The sequence below is a fragment of the Eschrichtius robustus genome, chromosome 1 (assembly GCF_028021215.1).
Source record: "Eschrichtius robustus isolate mEscRob2 chromosome 1, mEscRob2.pri, whole genome shotgun sequence".
Classification (NCBI taxonomy): domain Eukaryota; kingdom Metazoa; phylum Chordata; class Mammalia; order Artiodactyla; family Eschrichtiidae; genus Eschrichtius; species Eschrichtius robustus.
The window spans coordinates 87,740,629-87,765,194 of record NC_090824.1 but is presented as its reverse complement, the minus strand read 5'-3'; the positions used below and the strand labels follow the sequence as shown (position 1 = coordinate 87,765,194).

The following is a 24,566-nucleotide window of genomic DNA, read 5'->3' as shown; positions in this document are numbered from 1 at the left end:
GGGAGGGGCATGAAGGAACGGAGGGTAACACGGCCAGTGCCTTCCGTGTCCAGTCAGGCACTGGGAAGCCTGTTGGGCTCCAGGGCCTAATCCTCTGCCCTCGGAGTCCCCCTCCTGCCCTGCAGAGCCCAAGCCCCGCCCCTACACCCTCAACTCAGGGCCCTACCTCCAAACTCCAAACGCCACACTCTAGAGGTCCTTCTTTCCATGTGCTGCCTCTCCCCTTCTGTGCAGGTCCTAAGCAGAGGCCCCGCCCTACACTCAAACGGCACCCCCATGCCCTAGGTCCTGCCCCACCCTAAACCCCGCCCCCGCCTAAACTCTGCCCCCATAGTCAAGGCTTTTTTTCTTTTCTTTTCTCCTCTTTTAGATTGGGTTCTGTTTTACCTTGTTGATTCACTGCTGTTGATTCTTTTATATTTTTATTTTTCCTAACCTTTTATTATTCTAATTTTATTTTATTCTTTATACTTTGTTAGTAATCTCTCCTTTTGGCTTCTTCCCCACCCCACACTCCTTTTTTTCCCTTTTTTCTGCTGTGGTTTTATTTTACCTTGTTGCAGTTGCTTCAATTATAGTTTATTTTTCCTAATATATTTTTTATCTTTCTAATTTTATTTTGTTTTTTATTCTTGGATATTGTACTGCTCTTTTTCTTCTTTCTTTCTTCCTTTTTTTATTACCATGCCACAAAGCTTGCGGGATCTTGGTTCCCAGGCCGGATGTTGGGCCTGAGCTCCTGTGATGGGAGCTCCGAGTCCAAACCGCTGGACTAACAGAAAACCTCAGACCCCAGGGAATATCAATCAGAGTGAGGCCTCCCGGAGGTCCTCATCTCAGCACCAAGACCCGGCTCTATCCAACTGCCTGCAAACTCCAGTGCTGGATGCCTCAGGCCAAACGACCAGTAAGACAGGAATACAGCACCACTCATCAAAAAAAAAAAAGAAAAAGAAATGACAAAAAAACTTGTTACAGACGAAGGAGCAAGGTAAAAACCTACAAGACCAAATTAATGAAGACGAAATAGGCAACCTACCTGAAAAAGAATTCAGAGTAATGATAGTAAAGATGATCCAAAACCTCAGAAACAGAATGGAGAAAATACAAGAAACATTTAACAAGGATCTAGAAGAACTAAAGAGCAAACAAACAGTGATGAACAACACAATTACTGAAATTAAAAATACTCTAGAAGGAATCAATAACAGAATAACTGAGACAGAAGAACGGATAAGTGAGCTGGAAGATAAAATGGTGGAAATAACTACCAGGGAGCAGAATAAAGAAAAAAGAATGAAGAGAATTGAGGACACTCTCAGAGACTCTAGGACAACATTAAATGCACCAACATTCGAATTATAGGGGTCCCAGAAAAAGAAGAGAAAAAGAAAGGGTCTGAGAAAATATTTGAAGAGATTATAGTCAAAAACTTCCCTATCACGGGAAAGGAAATAGTCAATCAAGTCCAGGAAGCACAGAGAGTACCATACAGGATAAACCCAAAGAGAAACACACCCAGACACATATTAATCAAACTATCAAAAATTAAATACAAAGAAAAAATATTGAAAGCAGCAAGGGAAAAGCAACAAATAACATACAAGGGAATCCCCATAAGGTTAACAGCTGATTTTTCAGCAGAAACTCTGCAAGCCAGAAGCGAGTGGCAGGACATATTTAAAGTGATGAAAGGGGGAAACCTACAACCAAGATTACTCTCCCCAGCAAGGACCTCATTCAGATTTGACGGAGAAATTAAAACCTTCACAGACAAGCAAAAGTTAAGAGAATTCAGCACCACCAAACCAGCTTTACAACAAATGCTAAAGGAACTTCTCTAGGCAGGAAACACAAGAGAAGGAAAAGACCTACAATAACAAACCCAAAACAATTAAGAAAATGGTAATAGGAACATACATATCGATAATTACCTTAAATGTAAATGGGTTAAATGCTCCAACCAAAAGACATAGACTGGCTGAATGGATACAAAAACAAGACCCGTACATATGCTGCCTACAAGAGACCCACTTCAGACCTAGGGACACATACAGACTGAAAGTGAGGGGATGGAAAAAGATATTCTATGCAAATGGACATCAAAAGAAAGTTGGAGTAGCAATTTTCATATCAGACAAAATAGACGTTAAAATAAAGACTATTACAAGAGACAAAGAAGGACACTACATAATGATCAAGGGATCAATCCAAGAAGAAGCTATAACAATTGTAAATATTTATGCACCCAACATAGGAGCACCTCAATACAGAAGGCAAATGCTAACAGCCACAAAAGGGGAAATCAACAGTAACACAATCATAGTAGGGGACTTAAACACCCCACTTTCACCCATGGACAGATCACCCAAAATGAAAATAAATAAGGAAACACAAGCTTTAAATGACACATTAAACAAGATGGACTTAACTGATATTTATAGGGCATGCCATCCAAAAACAACAGAATACACTTTCTTCTCAAGTGCTCATGGAACATTCTCCAGGATAGACCATATCTTGGGTCACAAATCAAGCCTTGGTAAATTTAAGAAAATTGAAATCATATCAAGTATCTTTTCTGACCACAACGCTATGAGACTAGATATCAATTACAGGAAAAAAACTGTACAAAATACAAACACAGGGCGGCTAAACAATACGCTACTAAATAACCAAGAGATCACTGAAGAAATCAAAGAGGAAATCAAAAAATACCTAGAAACAAATGACAATGAAAACATGACGACCCAAAACCTATGGGATGCAGCAAAAGCAGTTCTAAAAGGGAAATTTATAGCAATACAATACTACCTCAAGAAACAAGAAAAATCTCAAATAAACAACCTAACGTTACACCTAAAGCAATTAGAGAAAGAAGAGCCAAAAAACCCCAAAGTTAGCAGAAGGAAAGAAATCATAACGACCAGATCAGAAATAAATGAAAAAGAAATGAAAGAAACAATAGCAAAGATTAATAAAACTAAAAGCTGGTTCTCTGAGAAGATAAACAAAATCGATAAACCATTAGCCAGACTCATCAAGAAAAAAAGGGAGAAGACTCAAATCAACAGAATTAGGAATGAAAAAGGAGAAGTAAAAACTGACACTGCAGAAATACAAAGGATCATGAGAGACTACTACAAGCAACTCTATGCCAATAAAATGGACAACCTGGAAGAAACGGACAAATTCTTAGAAAAGCACAACCTCCTGAGACTGAACCAGGAAGAAATAGGAAATATAAACAGACCAATCACAAGCACTGAAATTGAAACTGTGATTTAAAATCTTGCAATAAACAAAAGCCCAGGACCAGATGGCTTCACAGGCGAATTCTGTCAAACATTTAGAGAAGAGCTAACACCTATCCTTCTCAAAGTCTTCCAAAATATTGCAGAGGGAGGAACACTCCCAAACTCATTCTATGAGGCCACCATCACCCTGATACCAAAACCAGACAAAGATGTCACAAAAAAAGAAAACTACAGGGCAATATCTCTGATGAACACAGACGCAAAAGTCCTCAACAAAACACTAGCAAACAGAATCCAACAGCACAGTAGAAGGATCATACACCATGATCAAGTGGGGTTTATTCCAGGAATGCAAGGATTCTTCAATATACGCAAATCAATCAACGTGATACACCATATTAACAAACTGAAGGAGAAAAACCATATGATAATCTCAGCAGATGCAGAAAAAGCTTCTGACAAAATTCAACACCCATTTATGATAAAAACTCTCCAGAAAGTAGGCATAGAGGGAAACTTCCTCTACACAATAAAGGCCATATATGACAAACCCACAGCCAACATCATCCTCAATGGTGAAAAACTGAAACCATTTCCACTAGGATCAGGAACAAGACAAGGTTGCCTACTCTCACCACTATTATTCAACATAGTTTTGGAAGTTTTAGCCACAGCAACCAGAGAAGAACAAGAAATAACAGGAATCCAAGTCGAAAAAGAAGAAGTAAAACTTTCACTGTTTGCAGATGACATGATACTGTACATAGAGAATCCTAAAGATGCTACCAGAAAATGACTAGAGCTAATCAATGAATTTGGTAGAGTAGCAGGATACAAAATTAATGCACAGAAATCTCTTGCATTCTTATACACTAATGATGAAAAATCTGAAAGAGAAATTAAGGAAACACTCCCATTTACCATTGCAACAAAAAGAATAAAATACCTAGGTATAAACCCACCAAAGGAGACAAAGACCTGTATGCAGAAAACTATAAGACACTGATGAAAGAAATTAAAGATGATACGAACAGATGGAGAGATATACTATGTTCTTGGATTGGAAGAATCAACATTGTGCAAATACTACCCAAAGCCATCTACAGATTCAATGTAATCCCTATCAAACTACCAATGGCAGTTTTCACAGAACTAGAACAAAAAATTTCACAATTTGTATGGAAACACAAAAGACCCCAAATAGCCAAAGCAATCTTGAGAAAGAAAAACGGAGAAGGAGGAATCAGGCTCCCTGACTTCAGACTATACTACAAAGCTACAGTAATCAAGACAGTATGGTACTGGTATAAAAACAGAAATATAGATCAATGAAACAGGATAGAAAGCCCAGAGATAAACCCACGCACATATGGTCACCTTATCTTTGATAAAGGAGGCAAGAGTGTACAATGGAGAAAAGATAGCCTCTTCAATAAGTGGTGCTGGGAAAACTGGACAGCTACATGTAAAATAATGAAATTAGAACACTTCCTAACACCATACACAAAAATAAACTCAAAATGGATTAAAAACCTAAATGTAAGGCCAGACACTATCAAACTCATAGAGGAAAAAACATAGGCAGAACACTCTATGACATACATCACAGCAAGATCCTTTTTGACCCACCTCCTAGAGAAATGGAAATAAAAACGAAAATAAATAAATGGGACCTAATGAAACTTAAAAGCTTTTGCACAGCAAAGGAAACCGTAAACAAGACGAAAAGACAACCCTCAGAATGGGAGAAAATATTTGCAAACAAAGCAACTGACAAAGGATTAATCTCCAAAATACACAAGCAGCTCATGCAACTTAATATCAAAAAAACAGACAACCCAATTCAAAAATGGGCAGAAGACCTAAATAGATATTTCTCCAAAGAAGATACACAGAATGCCCACAAACACATGAAAAGATGCTCAGCATCACTAATCATTAGAGAAATGCAAACCAAAACTACAATGAGGTATCACCTCACACCGGGCAGAATGGCCATCATCAAAAAATCTACAAACAGTAAATGCTGGAGAGGGTATGGAGAAATGGGAACCCTCTTGCACTGTGGGTAGGAATGTAAATTGGTACAGCCTCTATGGAGAACAATACAGAGGTTCCTTAAAAAACTAAAAATAGAACTACCATATGACCCAGCAATCCCACTATTGGGCATATACCCTGAGAAAACCATAATTCAAAAAAAGTCATGTACCACAATGTTCACTGTAGCACTATTTACAATAGCCAGGACATGGAAGCAACCGAAGTGTCCATTGACAGATGAATGGATAAAGAAGATGTGGCACATACATACAATGGAATATTACTCAGCCATAAAAAGAAACGAAATTGAGTTATTTGTAGTGAGGTGGATGGACCTAGAGTCTGTCATATAGAGTGAAGCAAGTCAGAAAGAGAAAAATAGATACCGTATGCTAACACATATAGATGGAATCTAAAAAAAAAAGTGGTTCTGATGAACCTAGGGGCAGGACAGGAACAAAGTCACAGATGTGGAGAGTGGACTTGGGGACACGGGGAGGGGTAAGGGTGGGCTGGGACGAGGTGGGAGAGTAGCACTGACAGGTATACACTACCAAATGTAAAATAGATAGCTAGTGGGAAGCAGCTTCATGGCACAGGGAGATCAGCTTGGTGCTTTGCGACCACCTGGAGCGGTGGGATGGGGAGGGTGGGAGGGAGACACAGGAGGGAAGGGATATGGGGATATACGTGTGCATGTAGCTGAGTCACTTTGCTGTACAGCAGAAACTAACACAACACTGTAAAGCAATTATACTCCAATAAAGATGTTAAAAAAAGAACAAAAACATGTCTCTAATTGCCTATTTGAAATTAGCCTCAACCTATCTACCATTATTTTAACCTCAATATTAAAGGAAAAATAAATGCCTCGTCTCTACCAGTCAGGTACACTTTGCTGAGTTGTCTCAAAGATACCATAACCAGAAAAATTTACTTTTAACCCTTAAAATCAAATCAGTTACTAAATCCCATTCACACTTTATCTGGAGGAGCCCAGCTGTCAGGTAAAGCACTTAGCACAGTACCCAGCAGGTAGTAAAAGCTTCATAATTGATTGTTATAACTGACAAGCACACACAGAATAAGAGAGATTTCAAACAACCTGATTTGTACAACCTATAATCACCAGTCACCTCAGCTTCTTGATGCTGAGAGTTGGATTGTAGATAGTGCCACAAGCAGTTTGCTGGTCCTCAGAAGTCTTCACATCTAGGTCCTCTTCCTGCAACAGTCTCTCAGGATCAGAAGGGAGATCCTTCAAGGATATTACCTCATGAAAAGGAGTGGATGCAAAACGAGCTGCTCTAGCGAAGTCACAAGTGTCTTCTGGGTTAGGACAAATAGTTACATTCCTGAAACCTGTGATAATAGCATCCTCACTCAAGGGCTCAATTCCTGTAAATTCATCCTGAAAAACCACAAAAAATTTAGCTCATACATTTCAGTGAGCATATGAATGGCCTATCTTTTTTAGTGAAAGAGATACATATTTAGATAAGTGATTTTTAACACAGGGTGCAAAAGTATCATATCAGAATCTCTAGAGAAAGACAAATTTAAAAAGCACATCATTACATTTGAGGATAAAGGTTTTGTATTATGAAAACAGCAAATTATATTTCATCAAAAAATACACTGTGAGGATTCTCCATACAAAGGAAAAATACTGGACAATGTTTTTTTCCCAACCAATTTCACCTAGGAACTAGAGGACTAATACTATTTTTCTTCTGGCTTTGGCCTAGAATATGTTCCAATAATCTGCTGTCCTCCTAGCTTTTAAGTCTTTTTCTTTGACGAATGTTTAATTTCTATTTTATTTCTTAAAGGTAATTCATGATCATGGTAGAAAATATGGGAAAAAAAGTATAAAATAATGGAAAACATTTAAAATATGCCTTTGTCTTTAAAAGTAATGCAGGTATATAGTTTTAAAAAGTCAACTAGTTTAAAAGGATATATAGTGAAAAAGTCTCCCTTCCACACTTGATTCCCCCTGACGTCTCCACTCCAGTTACTACTCCCCAGAGGCAACTGCTGTGACCATATACATCTGGTAGGATACATGCACAAGCATATTCTATGCATTTAAAAAAGAGGTTTTAAAACAAGTGAAATTATAGCATCTATGCTAGTCTATACTATTCCTTCTCATTATATTTTTTAGTATATTTTCTGTGCTATTAAAAATTCTTTAGAAACATGATGGTAACATTGTGGGTCTATCAGAAGTTGACCAAATGTTTTAGGTTATCTACTGTTTTTCACTGTCATAAAACTATTTTACATATTCTTGTAGATTTAAATCTTTAAGAATATGTTAACTTTCTTAGGAATAATTCATAAAAGTAGAACTATCAGGTCAAAAAGGTAATTGAACACTAAGGGTCTTTATACATACCGCCTAACTGCCCTCGGAGGGATTGTACCACTTTATACATTTACCTGAAGTACACAAAAGTGCCTATTTCATTTAACCCTTATAGATACTAGATATTAATTTTCTAGATCATTACCAATATGATATATACTCTGAATTTCTGACTCAACGTTATTTAGTAGAGGTGAGATACATCTAGAAGAAACAATAAGTGAAACTAAAAAATGTAAGATTAGAGTAAAATAGATGTCTGCATTCTAAGTATAAATTTTATACAAATTCTACTTATGGCCCTATTAGTTTAGACACTTTAAATTTTTTTTTTTTGGTAGGGGAAAGAATCCTGGTAGGTATCTATTAACAAAATTCAAGTAAAAGGTTTAAGACAAAAAAACTAGATTGAGATTTACCCCTTTAGTAATTTAGTCCATCCTTGAACAGCTGAACCTAGAACCACTACTTCCAAATCCAGCCTATCCATCTATTCTCTGGTGGTATTCTCCAGAACACAGTGTGTAAAACTTATTCTTCCACATCATTATCTTTTCATAGCAGTCAGCGGATTACCTATATTAGAATTACCTGGGAAACTATTTAAAACCAATAAAAATACATGCTTGGGTTTTATCCCTGGAAATTCCAATTCAGTATAGTTGGAATGGGGCCTGAGCACCTTTAGTCATAAATGGCTCCCGAGGTTCCTCTGGGTTGCTGGAAATTTTCTGTATCTTGACATGGGTGAAGACCACAAGGATATTCACATATATAAAAATTAATATTTGTCCAGTTTATGAATATAAAATATACCTCAATAAATAAGTAAATAAAAACATGTTTGAGTCATTCCCTAGGATGTGGAGAATATACTGTTTTAAATCACTATAGCTACTGATCATGTCTCCCTTCAAACATCTTCAGATTAAACATACTCAGTTCCCTTCAATCTCAAGACAAGTTTCCAGATGCTGGTTTGAGACTTCAATGAAATATCACTGGTAAAGTTTATTTACTTTGTCTTGAATGTCTACACAGGGTCTTTTTTTATCCTAAGTACTATCATGTCACTAGTCCACAGTGGTTAAAACAAAACATTACTACAAAAAAAAAAAAAAAAAGGTTGGTTCACATAACTCTTTCATTGCCAATGTTTCATAAACATTTTATATAAAAAGAACAAAGATCCTTGGCTTTCAAGGCAGTGATTTTTCCCCACTTTAAAAAGTCGAGATATAATTAACATACCAAAAACTTCACCCTTTAAAAGTGTGCATTTCAGTGGTTTTTAGTATATTGATAGGGCTTTGCAACCATCACCACTATGTAACTCCAGAACATCTTTATCACCTCAAAAAGAAACACCATACCCATTTGTAGTCACTTTCCAACCCACTCTCTCCCTAATCCCCTGGAAATCCCTAATCTACTTTCTGTCTTTATGGATTTGCCTATTCTGGACATTTCACATAAATGGAATCATACAATATGTGTTCTTTTGTGTGTGGCTTCATTTTAGCAGTGTTTTCAAGGTTCATGCATGTTGTAAGATATATCAGTACTTCATTCCTTCTTATGGCTGAATAATATTCCATCGTATGGATACACAACATTTTGTTTATCCATGCATCAGTTGACGAACACTGGGTTGTTTCCAGTTTTTGGCTATTATGAACAATGCTGCTATGAACATTCATGTAAAGTTTTTTGTGTGAAGATATGTTTTAAATTCTTTCGGATATATACCTAGGAGGGAATTGCTGGATCATATGGTAACTCCATGTTCAACATTTTGAAGAACTGCCAAACTGTTTTCCAAAGAGGATGCATCATTTCACATTCTCACCAGCAAAGTATGAGGGTTCTAGTTACTTCCCATCCTCACCAACACTTGTTATTTTGTCTTTTTGATTACAGCCATCCTAGAGCATGTACGCAATATTTCACTGTGGTTTTGATTTTCATTCTCTGATAACGGATGGTGTTGAGTGTCTTTTCATGTGCTTATTTCAAGCCAGTGATTTTCATTTTAACCCTAAACTTTTGTGATAACTGAATGAAACTATCCACTAGTCCATTTATATAAACTTAGGGATATTGCTCCTTACACAAACATCTGGAGATACATCTTCATTTGAGGTGATGCTTTCTGAAGTTTTGAGAATTGCAAGGGGTCTTCGTTGGGCTAAAACCCGTGGGGGATCTGCAGAAGGACTGGAAAAAGACATATTTCATTTAGCAATTTTTCTCTTAACATAGATAACAGTAACCCCCTAGGTCATCCTCATTTATGATAACAGAAAACTTTTAATTGTCAAAACAAAATAAAACCAAAAAACCCCTCAAACCTGATAGTCTTTTTTTCTGAAAGAAGAAATTCATCAAAAATGGAGAAAGGTACACTGGAACCTATAGAAAGAGAGACTAAATTTACACTCTTAAGAGTAAATGCCCTACTCTTCAAGACAACTAGGTCAATTAACATTTTTGCTGTTTGAAAGCAGAAAGACAATTTTGTTTATCTTTTATAATAAATAATTTCAAATATATAAAAGTAGACATCATTTAATAACAATTACCTAAACATGGATGATCTTGTTTCATCTTTATTTCCCACCACTACTCCCCCAAACCTAACCCAATTCTGGATTATTTTGAAGCAAATACAAAACACCATATCATTGCATATGTAAATATTTTAGTACATATTTCTTAAAGAGATAGCCTCTTTTCAAAAAGCATAATCTCAAAACATGATCATACTTATAGAATTAAAAATTTCTGTATTCAAATATCCAGTCAGAGGTTTCACATTTTACCAAAGCTTTTTAGAAAGTTTGAATTAGGAATGCAAAGTAGATTCATACACTGTGACTAGTTGAAATGCCTCTTAAATTGCTTTTATTTTATAGGGTTTTTGTTTTTGCTATTAATTTTTTATTTTAGAAACTGGGTTGTTTGCCCCATAATGCTGGATTTTTTGCCAATTATATTCTGTTTCACATGGTCTTCTATGCTTTGCATTTCCTATAAATTAATGGTTAGAATTAGAGGTTTAATCAGATTCTACTGAATTTTTTAACTATTTATAGATGGATATTCATGTTTCTACCACTTTTAACATGTTTCTGAAAATACAACAAATTTGAATATAAAATAGCTTTAGTTGTAAGCTTTCCCCCCCTCATTCTTCCAAAAAACCACTTTCCACTCTTGGCTGCTGGGTACTACTGATATGCTTAGCTAGAGTACACTAACTAAAGTGGAAGATTATTTTGTAGTTAGTATAAATTTAAATTACATTTAAACCAAATATTTTAAAGCAATGAGTTATTTTATAAAAATATTCTTTCAAATGTCTAACCTATCTTGAATCTTATGCTTATAACTGAATTCCATGATTCAAAGATAACAGTACCTTAGTCCCTCTCTCTGCTTTCTTTCAAATCCTTTTACCACAATCAAGAAAAGTATTTACACTTATTACATAATGCATTTGTATCAGTAAGTTCTTCAAGAGATTGTCAAATAAAACTCACTTTTAGAATGAGGCTGTTCTTGCCAAATGTTTTCTGCAAGTGAAGTTTCCCTGGGAAGAAATTTGTTTTAAAACATGTGCTTAGTACCCACAGAAAGAATTATTTAATTCTTAAATGTCCAAGAGGTCTTTTTATTAAATATAATCTTCTTCACTCTGAGAAAATATTCTAGTACCATTAAACCAAATTCTTTAAGATAGAACCTTCAGTCATTAAAATTGTCATAGAATTATATTTGATAACAGATGTTAAGTTACATTAAGTTACATTAACAGTATAAGCAGATTACAAAATGGTAAGCTTTCATTTTTATAAAACAAAACCAAAACAACAAATAAGAAGAAATATACCAATGTTAATACTAGTCATCTCTTGGTAGTAGAAATGGGTGGTATTATCATTTAAAAAATTATTTGATTGTTTTTATAAGAAACATGTATTTTTTTTAACGGAAAAGAGCCAGCACCCAGACCTCTCTCATCAGCATCACAGCTTATGTTGTGACAAAGACGTGCAAAAATCATGTCTCAATACTATAAAAGTTAAGGAGACTTCAAGTCACTAGAGAGTCAAAAATCGGTTCTAGATGCCCTCCTATAAGCATCATCCCTCCCACCAATGCGGTCCTACCTGGCACAAGAGTTTACTGGGCAAACAGAATTGCATAGAGCCATTCCTGGTATTTCCTGAGACTCTGAAACAATTCGCAGTTCAGCTGTCTCCTTTGTAGACATCTTCTCTTCTTGCTATTTGCATTAAATAAACAAAATCAATGTGTCCCTCCTATATAGAAAATGCTACCTATTCTCAAGTTTTAGTGCCAAAATTAACTTTACTATACTCTTCCCCTAGACATCTACTAACCATATAAAATGTCTGTACCACAAAAGTTCTTCCCAATAATTCATGTTCCCAGTATAAACTGGTACTGTTGTACTCAACTGAGTAGTGGCAAGGAAATACACACTAAATTTCTTTAGCTAATCTCATTTTAATGGAACATAACTAGAATAAAAATCTAAAGTCAGAAGTAACAGAGTAGTGCTTTAGAGTATAACTAAGAAGTCAATAGTCTATAAATTGCATCACTTATATGCCGCAAATTCCATTTGAAGTCACCTGTTAAATTACTTGCATGTTCAACTTTACTGATATTAATAGTGAAGAAACTATCAGAAACTGAGTGGGTCTGACAGGACTTTTTACCTTCTGTATTTTTATATTGTTTAAATTTGTTTCAATAAGCATTAATTGTACGTATTGAAAAAGAGAATGACCTGATCACTTGCTCTTTCTTGCTGAGTAGTTTGGATTTCTTTTAGCTTCTTCTCCATCTCTTCAATCTGCTTCTGCATTTCTGCTCTCTTCTCTGCACTGGTCAGTAGCTCAGCTAGAAACAGTGAAGTTGGCTGAGGCAATACTCCTCATAGCAATTTATCCTGTCAAAAACTGTCTTTGGGGCTCATGTCCTCAACATATGTTAATATTACAGATGAGAATGATACAAATGGAGCAAAGCCCTCAACCTGAGGTCTAGGTCTCTATTATTTATTCATTCAATCAATAAAAAATAGAATATCTATTATGTGCCAAGCACAACTTTAAGAATTTAGGTTTTAGTGGTACATAATACAAAGTCCTTGGTCATGTGATGCTAACATTCAATTTGGGAGAGACAAACACAGAAATTAACAAGAAAAATCAGTTTTAAAAATAAAACTAAATAGGTGATGTTAGAATGTGTCACTGGGTAGGGGGATGGAGGTCAGGGGCTACTTAAGACCAGAGATCAGGGAAGATCATCTAAGAAAGTTACATTAGAAAGCTGCAACCTGGATGACAAGGGGCCAGTCATATAAAGACCTGGGGGAAGATTTTAGGCCAAAGGACTAGCTGGCACAAAGGTCCTAATGCAGGAACAAGATTATTGTGTTCAAGGATCCAAAAGAAGGCCAACATGGTTGTAGCACAGATAGAGGGAACAAAGTAAAAGATGAGGTTGGAGAGGTAGGTAACAGCTAAATCATGTAGGGGTAAAGACTCTACTGCATTCTAAGACAATGAAAAAACACTGGAGAATTTTAAATAAAGGAGTGACATGATCTGACTTTTTAAAAAGGATAATTTGCTGTGAATAAAATGGACTGTGTTAAGGCCAGAATGAGGGCAGAAAGTCTAAATGCAGTAGTCCAGCTAAAAGACTGTGGTTTCGATTGAGGTTAACAATGGGAATGGTGATAAATGAAAGATTTATGAAATTTTTTGGTGGTAAAGTTGATAGGCTTATTCATTAGGTGTGGGGGAACGGTAAAGAAAGAGGGATCAAAGATGACTTCTGGACTTTTTTTTGGCTTGAACCAGTTGCGTGCATGGGGATGCCTTTTATTGAGATAGGGAAGCCTGTGGTACATTTGCATATTGGGGTGTGGTTTGTGACAGAAATCACTAACTTTGTTTTTCTTTAAAATATTTATTTATTTGGCTGCACCACGTCTTAGTTGCGGCATGCAGGATCTTCCTTGCGGCATGCAGGATCTTTTAGTTGAGGCATGTAGGATATTTAGTTGCAGCATGCAAACTCTTAGTTGCAGCACGTGGGATCTAGTTCCCTGACCAGAGATCGAACCAGGGCCCCCAGCATTGGGAGTGCAGATTGTTAGTCACTGGATCACCAGGGAAGTCCCAGTAACTATTTTTGGTTAGGTTGAGTTTAAAATGTCTATTAGGATAGCCAATAGATGCAGGCAACTAAATGTGAGTCTGCGGTTCAGGTGAAATGTCAGGGATGGGGATATGAATTTGAGACTCCATGGCTTGCAAACAGTATTTAATCTATTACCTAAAGATAGCTGTTGAAAGAAAAGATAATTGGGATACTTCAGAACTCTCCCCTGGGCCTCAGGAAGAGGTCCTGAATGAGAAGAACAGTAGTAAAGGAAACTGAGTGGGAATACACATCAAGGAAGAAGCCAAGAGAAGCATTTCATAAAGTAGTATTTCATCAACTATGCCAAATGAAGCCAAGAGGTCAATAAAGATCAGGACTGAGAAAGAGCCATAAGATTTGGCAAAAAGGAGGTTTCTGGTCACCGTGATCACTGGAATAGAAGGGATGCTTGAGGAAATAACAGGCAGCAAAAGAAGATTACAATTCCCCCAAAATTTTGCTGTGAAAGAGAGTATAAAAATGGGATAGTAGCTGGAGAAGAATATGAGGATAATGGAGATTTTTTTTTTTTTTTTTAAAGAATGGAGACATTAGAGTATATATGTATAAATTAGTGAGAATGGTTTAGTAAAAAGGGAAAATGCTGGAAGGGGAAGAAAAAAGGGCCACTCCTTTGATAGGAACAGAGAAACAATTTTTTTCTTAAATTTAATTAATTAATTTATTTATTGGCCATGTTGGGTCTTCATTGCTGCCCACGGGCTTTCTCTAGTTGTGAGCGGGGCTACTCTTCGTTGCGGTGCACAGACTTCTCATGCGGTAGCTTCTCTTGTTGCGGAGCATGGGCTCTAGGCGCGCAGGCTCAGTAGTTGTGGCACACGGGCTTAGCTGCTCCATGGCATGTGGGATCTTCCCAGACCGGGGCTCAAACCCGTGTCCCCTGCATCGGCAGGCGGATTCTTAACCACTGCACCACCAGGGAAGCCCCAGAAACGTTAATTTTAACCGAAAGAATGAGTGTATAGGTACAGATTGCAGATATGGCAGATTTGGTGGAAGAAAATGGAGTTACTATTACATTCCTTCTATTTTCTCAATGAAATTAGAAACGAGATTATAGGTGAGGAGGGACAGGGATGCAGATTTGAAAATATGAAAGAAAATTAAATTAGTTGTTTAGCAGAAAGGAGAAATTCACCTACCAGGAAACTAGAATGATTGTTAGGCACTGGTAAATGCTCATTTGAGATTTGTGGTCAAGAATTTAAAATGACTGGACAGCTACATGTAAAAGAATGAAATTAGAACACTCCCTAACACTATACACAAAAATAAAGTCAAAATGGATTAGAGACCTAAATGTAAGACTGGACACTATAAAACTCTTAGAGGAAAACAAAGGAAGAACACTCTTTGACATATATCACAGCAACATCCTTTTTGACTCACCTCCTAGAGAAATGGAAATAAAAACAAAAATAAACAAATGGGACCTAAGGAAACTTAAAAGCTTTTGCACAGCAAAGGAAATCATAAGCAAGACGAAAAGACAACCCTCAGAATGGGAGAAAATATTTGCAAACGAAGCAATGGACAAAGGATTAATCTCCAAAATATACAAACAGCTCATGCAGCTCAATATCAAAAAAACAAACAACCCAATCAAAAAATGGGTGGAAGACCTAAATAGACATTTCTCCAAAGAAGACATACAGATGGCCAAGAGGCACATGAAAAGGTGCTCAACATCAATAATTATTAGAGAAATGCAAATCAAAACTACAGTGAGGTATCACTTCATACCGGTTAGAATGGGCATCATCAGAAAATCTACAAACAATAAATGCTGGAGAGGGTGCACTGTTGGTGGGAATGTAAATTGATAGAGCTGCTATGGAGAACAGTATGGAGGTTCCTTAAAAAACTAAAACTAGAACTACCATATGACCCAGCAATCCCACTACTGGGCATATACCCAGAAAAAACCATAATTCAAAAAGACACATGCACCCCAATGTTCATTGCAGCACTATTTACAACAGTCAGGTCATGGAAGCAACCTAAATGCCCATCAACAGATGAATGGATAAAGAAGATGTGGTACAGGCTTCCCTGGTGGCACAGTGATTAAGAATCCGCCTGCCAATGCAGGGGACACAGGTTCAAGCCCTGGTCTGGGAAGATCTCACATGCCGCGGAGCAGCTAAGCCCGTGCGCCACAGCTACTGAGCCTGTGCTCTAGAGCCTGTGAGCCACAACTACTGAGCCTGCATGTCACAACTATTGAAGCCCGCATGCCTAGAGCCTGTGCACCCCAACAAGAAAAGCCACAGCGATGAGAAGCCCGTGCACCACAACGAAGAGTAGCCCCTGCTCGCCGCAACTAGAGAAAGCCCGCGCACAGCAACAAAGACCCAATGCAGCCAAAAATAAATAAATTTATATATTTAAAAAAAAGATGTGGTATATATATATATACAATGGAATATTACTCAGCCATAAAAAGGAACAAAATTGGGTCATTTGTAGAGATGTGGATGGACCTAGAGACTGTCATACAGAGTGAAGTAAGTCAGGAAGAGAAAAACAAATATCGTATATTAACGCATATATGTGGAATCTGGGGAAATGGTACAGATGAACTGGTTTGCAAGGCAGAAATAGAGACACAGATGCAGAGAACAAACGTATGGTTACCAAGGGGGGAAAGTGTGGGGTGGGATGAATTGGGAGATTGGGATTGACATATATACACTAATATGTATAAAATAGATAACTAATGAGAACCTGCTGTATAGCACAGGGAACTCCACTTCGCTGCACAGTAGAAACCAATACAGCATTGTAAAACAACTATACCCCAATTAAAAAAAAAAAAAAGAATTTAAAATGAGACCGATACACACAGTTGCATTTTTCTCCAGCTACATTTAAACTATCAATACTTGGATGCAGGTACAGGGTGTGAGCAGAGAGCTGGATTTAACCAGGGTTGAGGTTCTGCCAGGTGAATACAATATAGTGGATGATGTAGGGAGTAGAAAGTAAGATATGAGCCAGGTGCTTAGTCAGTTAATGAGTGACAGGGAGTGACGAAAAAGTCTGAGGTGAGAACACTAAGGAGGCTCAAGAGGTAGAAAAAAAATATTGGAAGACATGAATCCGAAAGAAGCTTTTTGAAGGAGGAGGGGGAAAATGGTGTGGAAGTAGCAATGGGAAGAAAGGATAACAGCCTTGTCTTTAGGCCTAACCTGTGGCTTCCTCATTTCTCATATCCCTACCTGAGAGTGAAAGTCTGCAACAATCTTTGAAGCTAGTTTTCAATATAAGAAGAAACCTCTTTCTTATAGGCATAAGGATTTATAAGAGTACAAACTAGATTCAGAGACAAGGTTAGGAAACGAGTATTAAAGTATCCTCAAAGGTCAATACTTCTTTTTATCGACTCAAATCCCAACTAACCCTAGCTCAGGTCCTTCTTTGGCTAGTTGAGAATAAAATGTACTATTTTACTTTTATATACTTGGTTTAGCTAGAGCCTTCCCTTCAGGAAACAGTAGTTTTAATCTAAGTACCTAGTTCCTTTCCCAGCTCCTATTTGGCTACTCTGCTAGCCTACTTCTTTGTTGTGGTGGTTCCCACTTCTAAAAGCTTTACACAACCAGCTCCTTGCTTTTTAACCATTCCCTGTCTCCTACCTAGACACATAGATTCCATTTTTCAATGTATTATTTGAGCCCAGAGCACTTCTGTCAACCTTGGAAGGCACCAGTTGATATAACAAATAAGGCAATTCCAAATGTACAGTCTGCTTTACAGACATTTGCTTCTAACTTGTCACCTGGAACTCTGAAATATTTTTTTCTCTAACAAATTATAAGTGATGGTTAAGTTTCCCAGCTAGCCTTATGAATGCCACATCTCCTTAAGTGAGCTGAGCTGCAATAGTAGGTTACTCTGGATGCCTGTGTTTAAAAAAAAAAAATTTCTTCTTTCTTGGTATAGATCCTTGTCAAAATGTCTAAATGAATGAAATTTATTTTTGGACTCTCCCCTACCTCCTTTTCTGTACTCTCGCGCATCTTCTAATGCCTTAAGCTCCAAATGCTATACTTCCCTACTTTCAGCCTATTCTACACGCCTCTTGCCCCCAAGTACTTCTAGGCTTCAGAATCAGAACCACTTCCCACTTCCCCCAAATTCCCAGTTTTTCAATTTATAGTGAAGCTTCCCTTACCTTAGAAAGAACATAATGTCTTTAATAAACAGTACACATAACTATCAACTAAATGAGTGAGTATGTTAACCTGAATAAGCCCTGGGAGAAATTTCAGTCGAAGTATCAAAAGTAAAGTGAAATATTTAGGAAATGTTAGGAAAAGCACTTTTCTGTCTGCCGATTGCAGGGAAATTATGAATTGGTCATGCAGTTCCTTTACTTTTGAACACAAACTTAGTTGCTTAATATTTTTCCTCAGGGGTTTCATGGAAAGCAACAATGGAAATTCAGCCTAAATGGAGAAACATAGAAACCATAGAAGCATCACATAAAGGTACACACAATGGGGTAATTTTCCTCAGACTTAACATGTCAACTCAATCTTCCTACAACTAAGTTATTTTTACAAACTTGAACTAGATCAATACACATACCTTCTCTTTGCTCTTTTAATTTCTTCCGGAAAACCTCAGCCCGGATCTCTTCAAAGGAGAACTCCCCAACTCCTGCATAAATCTTCTCCTTACAATACATCATTTTCTCTTTCTTCTCCTCAGACTCTTGCTGAAGGCTTTGAACTCTTTGCAGGAGATCTCCTTCTTCCTTTCCAGGCTTTCTTGTGCTTAGAATGTGGTTTATACTGGGTTCAATTTTACATGGTGTCCTAAAAGAAGCAAGATAATTATTATTCACCATACAGATCAAATGAGTTATTTCTTACGTTTTGACAGAACACAGGGACAATGTCAGTAGTGAGGCTATATGTGATCCATTCCAAAAAAACAAAAACAAAAAAGACTGAGAAAACAGGCTAAAAATAATTTACATGGTCCATCAACAATTATGTTCTGAGTACTACTATGATGAAGAAGGAAATTAGGTGTAAGTTAGGGTCATCATATAGCTTTTATTACTTATAGGTAAAAATAAATCTGAATACCATATCTTTTCTTTTTAAAGGAGGTAATATTTTTATTTTTATTAAAAAAAATTTTTTATTGAAGTATAGTTGATTTGTGTGTTAGTTTCAGATGTACAGCAAAGTGATTCAGTTATACATATATATATATTTATATATATATTCTTTTTCAGATTCTTTTCCCTTATAGGTTATTACAAAATATTGAGTATAGTTCCCTGTGCTATACAGTAGGTCCTTGTTGGTTATCTATGTTATATATAGTAGTGTGTATATGTTAATCCCAACCTCCTAACTTATCTCTCCCCCCATCTTTCCCCTTTGGTAACCATAAGTTTGTTTTCCATGTCTGTGGAAATATCTAAATCAAAGCCAGTGTATGAAATGAAGTTAACTTATGCAATACAGCCCATTTTCCATTGTTTAGCACCCCAAAGAATTAGAGTTAGGAATATAGCATTTAGGGAACTGATGATGTGAAATCCAACGTTCTCAGCTGAGGGGGAAGAATGAGAGTGGTAATATAGGTTTGAAAAGAATGAAGCATAAGGTATCTCAATCGGGATAGGGCAGATGTTCTCAATCCGGACAATGGATCAGAATCACTTATATATCTTTTATTTTCTTATGTACCTTTTTACAACTAAAGATACCTGGTCTTCACCTCAGATACAATGGATCAGAACCTTTAATGGCCCAAGCATCTACATGCTTAAAAGCCTTCCTCAACTTGCTCAACTGATAAAAGACTCTATGAAAATCCCACACAAACATCATACCTAGCATATACGAAGGGTTATAGCTTAGTTATGAGGAAACTCTTGCAATGGGGCGCAAAATACAACCTAATATTAGAACTCCACAATGTTACATATTAGACTGAATCTCAGACTGCCTGATTATTTAATCATCATCTATCATATTTTTTCTTATAAACAGAAATGCCAAGGGTTAGGAAGAAAAAGACATCCAGAAAGGAAAAGCAAGTTACGAGGAAAAACTGCCATAATTTCTCATTACTGTCAATAACAAAGGTAGAACACCTCATTTAAATCACAGAGACTGTCTTTGACTACAGCAATGTAAATATAAACCTATTCAGTTTATTCCTTAATAATACTAACAAATAGTCTTTTAGCCCTAACATACTCAAAAAAATACAGATGTAAAGGAAATAAAACTTTGGTTTACCTTCATCCCCACTAAGAAGAAAATGCCTTTGGGAACTAGGATAGGTGCCCCTGCCCACTCTTAATAATTCCCACCTCAAAATATCTGGAAACCAAACTCACATAACTGGCTGTTGTGCAGTCTCTTCCACATATGGAGTAAAACTGGGAAGCATAGAGGGTACAGCTGCCATAGAAGCTGTATTGCCACGAGGCTGGCGATGAAGAAGAAAATTAAAATTACCATGGTTTTACATTCTGACACAACATATGGCAGACCATGCCTAATTATTCAAGAGGAATTAAAAGAGATGCTAAAAATACTCCTCTACCCTAACTCTGAAGTCTTTGTTATGTCAGCAAATAAACTGGATCTAAGAGTCCTTACCCTGTATTCCAAAGGCCTGCCTGTGTTCCAAGGGCCAGCTTGCAGCTCATTCTCTTTGGCCCTGGACACAGGAGGTGCTATCCATGGCTGCCCTGTAGGCCTAGATGACTCCGCTCTAGAAGGTTCATCAGCATTTTCATCAAAAACAGTAATTCTAGAATTACTTTGCATCTGTTGAGGAACTGAATTTTGGAGTCCTCTGTTCTGTCTTGGAGCTAAGAGAAAAATATTAAAACTTGATGTAAAATCTTTAATTATCAATTTAGATGCCCAAGAAGGTATACCTAATTCTTTCCCAAATCAAGGCGATTACTTCTACTACCATAGAATCAGAGATTTTTTTAAAATAATAATTTTAAAAACCTTAATGGATCAAATTAGTAATTTTTAAGTCCATTCTGTATGTTACTTATACCCTACCTCTTTTCCCTCACCTGTAATCTTTTATGCATAGATATCCAAAAAACAAATTCTACATCTTCCTTCAGTCATCATTCTAACATTGCCTAATTTTACCAGATTAACCTAATCTTAATCTTCATTTTTCAGTTTAAAACTTTCTCTCAATGGAAATCAGCTGAAATGTACTGAATCTAGAAAAAACGAATTAGCCCACTTATTAGTGGTAGTCTCTTTAGTGGGGCTGCTTATTAGAATCAAGCTTCATCATGCTCTGGATGAAATATTCTTTAAGACTATATTCCTTATACACTAATTCTCAGATCTCCAAGGAACATTCTGAGTATTAATTTTTATTTATATTTGGCAGCGTTGGGTCTTTGTTGCTGCGCACGGACTTCTCATTGCAGTGGCTTCTCTTGCTGGGGAGCACGGGCTCTAGGGCGCACGGGCTTCAATGGTTGTGGCGCACAGGGTCTAGAGCACAGGCTCAGTAGTTGTGGTGCATGGGCTTAGCTGCTCTGCGGCATGTGGGATCTTCCCAGACCAGGGCTCAAACCCATGTCCCCTGCATTGGCAGGCAGATTCTTAACCACTGTGCCACCAGGGAAGTCCCCATTCTGAGTATTAAAAGTTGATATCAGGAAAGGGATAAGATTTTCTTTTAAAAATCTGGTCTACATGTCTAGCTGCTATAAATTTGGTTAATAATTATTTATCCTTGTACCGTCCACTCAATTTTGCTGTAAACCTAAATTTCCCTAAAAAATAGTGAATTTTTAAAAAAGCTATTACTGATCATCTTTAGGTATACAAAGAGAGCCCAATTTCTGACCCCCCAAAAGCTGAAGACCAAGTTAAAACATTCTTTGAGAATTTGGTACACGTAAGCTTTACTTTGATAATACTTGTTATATTATTGCATATATTCTTTCAACTAACAACTAAAACTGAGAAACTCTAGAGGCTCCCTGTATATTAGGTTAGGTTTTTCTTTTCCTCTCTCTCTTTTTTTTTTTTTTTGCATTATAAGGGCCTCAGAATGGGTTTTTCTTAATTAAGACACAAAATGCTGACATGTTTTAGTGTTACTGCACACTGTGATCTCAGTTCTCCTTAGACTTTTCTTTTTTGCTACCTAGTACTCAGAACAGAAGGACAATGTCCACATATATATTTATACATTATCTCCTTACATAATTTGCCTACCACCTGAGACTAAGAGCTTCCCATAATAACACTTAACAAACTTACCCTTGAGAGCACCTCCTACACGGCTGATTGGAGCTCTTGCTGTCTTTTTCCCTTTGCTTTTTAGTTCAGCCAGTGTGCTTCGCTGTGGTACAGAAGATCCAAAAGCTTCCTCCTCCTCTTCTTTCTCAAGTGCCAACAGAGTTTGCCGAGACACTCGAGCTTGGAATTGTCTAAAGTAAGAGAATGGACAATTAACATTTGGTGAGATGAACACTACTCACCAAATTCAAATTTCTTAATTTGTTAAACAAGGGCGAAAAGTGGGATAGGGGAAGAAATATATAGAAATAGCCAAAAGCAAGTGTTTATTCTCTCAGGAATAAAGAAAGCCACCTTGAAATCAGAAAAGGTTTTGGCTAGAATGATTTAGCTCCCCCTCTGTATGTCCAAATCTGACCAATTAAAAATACTCTGAAGAGCACCAGTTGGTTGATCTCAGGATCAGATCAGGGTGTCTAAGATTAAGATCATACAATTTATTAAGATCAGAGTTTCCCATCAACTTTTTAAACTCACAAAATAGTTGAAAGAGTAAATGAGCACCCATATACCCTTTACCTAGATTCACTAATTGTAAACATCTTGCCACGTCTATTTTTATCGCTGCGTGTCTTTCTCTCTCTACATAGAATCCCCACCCTACCCCCTACCCCACCATTTTTCCTGAATCAGATGAAATGAAGTTGCATCCAACAGGACATTTTACTTTAGCAAAGCTGGCAGAAGTTTGAAGACTAAACTTCCTATGCTACTGCCCAAGTTTTAAGCATTATCCAAAGGGTAAAAAAACTGAATAAACTGCAAATACTGGCCAAGATGGAACAAGTTCACGATAGCTTCTCTCTCTCTCACTGATTAGAATTAAAAACTCTAGACAAATACAAAAAAGCAACTGAGGTCTCTTAAACGTAAACAAAAGCAAGTGGACTGTGGAGAGGAGTCAAACTTGAAGAAACAACCCACACAGGGCTGCTTCCTGGTTTTTTTGGTTTTTTTTTTTTCCTTCATCTCTTTTCCTCACTTTGAATTGTTACACTGGTGGTGTGGGAAGCTACAACTCCTAGAGAAACCTCATCTTCCTGGCCAGAGGACTGGGAAAACGGGACTCTGAGGGCCAATGAGTATGGAAGAAACACTGGAGAGGATGAGCTGAAGAAAGGGATCTCCTAATTCTATACATGAATGGGCACAAGCTCTGGACTCACCCCTGAGCTATGCACACACAGGGCAGACCCAAAGCAGCAGAGAAAAGGCTTTGAGAATTGAACTATAGTATAAACCACTGCCCAAGTCCTAGACTAACCCCAGAGCAACAGACACATGGGATAGACCCAAAGGTCTTTGAAAATTGAACTGACACTGGAACCACTACCCACATAAGATGAAAAAGAAATTATGATATCTGAAGGTTAGTTACCTAATAAGACAAAAACATCAATATTCTCCAGAGAACATCAACCGACAGGACCTAGAGTCGAATAATTCAGGATAAATGTCCAGGATATAATCCAAAATTACCTCACACACGAAGAACTGGGAAAATGTGACTGATTCTCAAAGGAAAAAAAATCAACAGATACAAACATCAAATGACCCCGGTGTTAGAGTTTTTCAGACAGAGATTTTAAAGCAGCTATTATAATGATGCTCCATAAGATAAAGGTAAAAACATTTGAAATGAATGGAAAGATAGTAGTTCTCAGCAGACACACAGAAAGTATGAAAAAGAATCAAATGGAAATTTTAGACCTGAAAAACACAGTATCTGAAATAAAAAATTTACTGGATATACCCATTATCAGAATGGAGAAGACTGAGAAAAGAGTAAGTGAACCTGAAGACAAATCAATAAAAATTGGTCACCCTAAAGAACAGAAAGAATAAAGGTTAAAATTTTTTTTAAAATGAAGAGCTTCAGGGACCTGTGGGACAATATCAGAAAGTCTAACATATGTGTAACTGAAGTCGCAGAAGAAAAGGTATAGACACGTATTTTTAAAATAATGGCTGAAAACTTCTCAAATTTTGTGAAAGGCATGCATTTACAAATTCAAAAAGTGCAGTAATCCCCAAATGGATTAAACATAAAGGTAATCACACCTAGACACATCATGATCAAACTGCTGAAAAGCAATGTTAAAGAAAAAAATCTTAGACATACCCAGAGAAAATCAACACATTACAAAAAATGGGGAAGAACCATTCAAATGACTACAGATTTCCCATCAGAAATCATGGAGTCCAGGGCTTCCCTGGTGGCGCAGTGTCTGGGAGTCCACCTGCCAATGCAGGGGACACGGGTTCGAGCCCTCATCTCGGAAGATCCCACATGCA

At 37.1% G+C, this 24,566-nt stretch overlaps 1 protein-coding gene across 1 annotated transcript in view; it reads right to left on the bottom strand.

Annotated features, from left to right (window-relative positions):
* Positions 1-24,566, bottom strand: part of BUB1B (BUB1 mitotic checkpoint serine/threonine kinase B) — a 57,105-nt gene that overhangs the window by 12,498 nt on the left and 20,041 nt on the right. Inside the window, exons 6-15 of the mRNA XM_068549224.1 lie at positions 22,233-22,402; positions 20,580-20,794; positions 20,315-20,406; positions 18,538-18,767; positions 12,494-12,606; positions 11,847-11,962; positions 11,217-11,266; positions 10,026-10,086; positions 9,786-9,891; positions 6,437-6,711 (exon numbers count right to left, since the gene is read on the bottom strand). Coding sequence (XP_068405325.1) covers positions 6,437-6,711; positions 9,786-9,891; positions 10,026-10,086; positions 11,217-11,266; positions 11,847-11,962; positions 12,494-12,606; positions 18,538-18,767; positions 20,315-20,406; positions 20,580-20,794; positions 22,233-22,402 — 1,428 coding nt within the window. The remainder of the gene's footprint in view (positions 1-6,436; positions 6,712-9,785; positions 9,892-10,025; positions 10,087-11,216; positions 11,267-11,846; positions 11,963-12,493; positions 12,607-18,537; positions 18,768-20,314; positions 20,407-20,579; positions 20,795-22,232; positions 22,403-24,566) is intronic.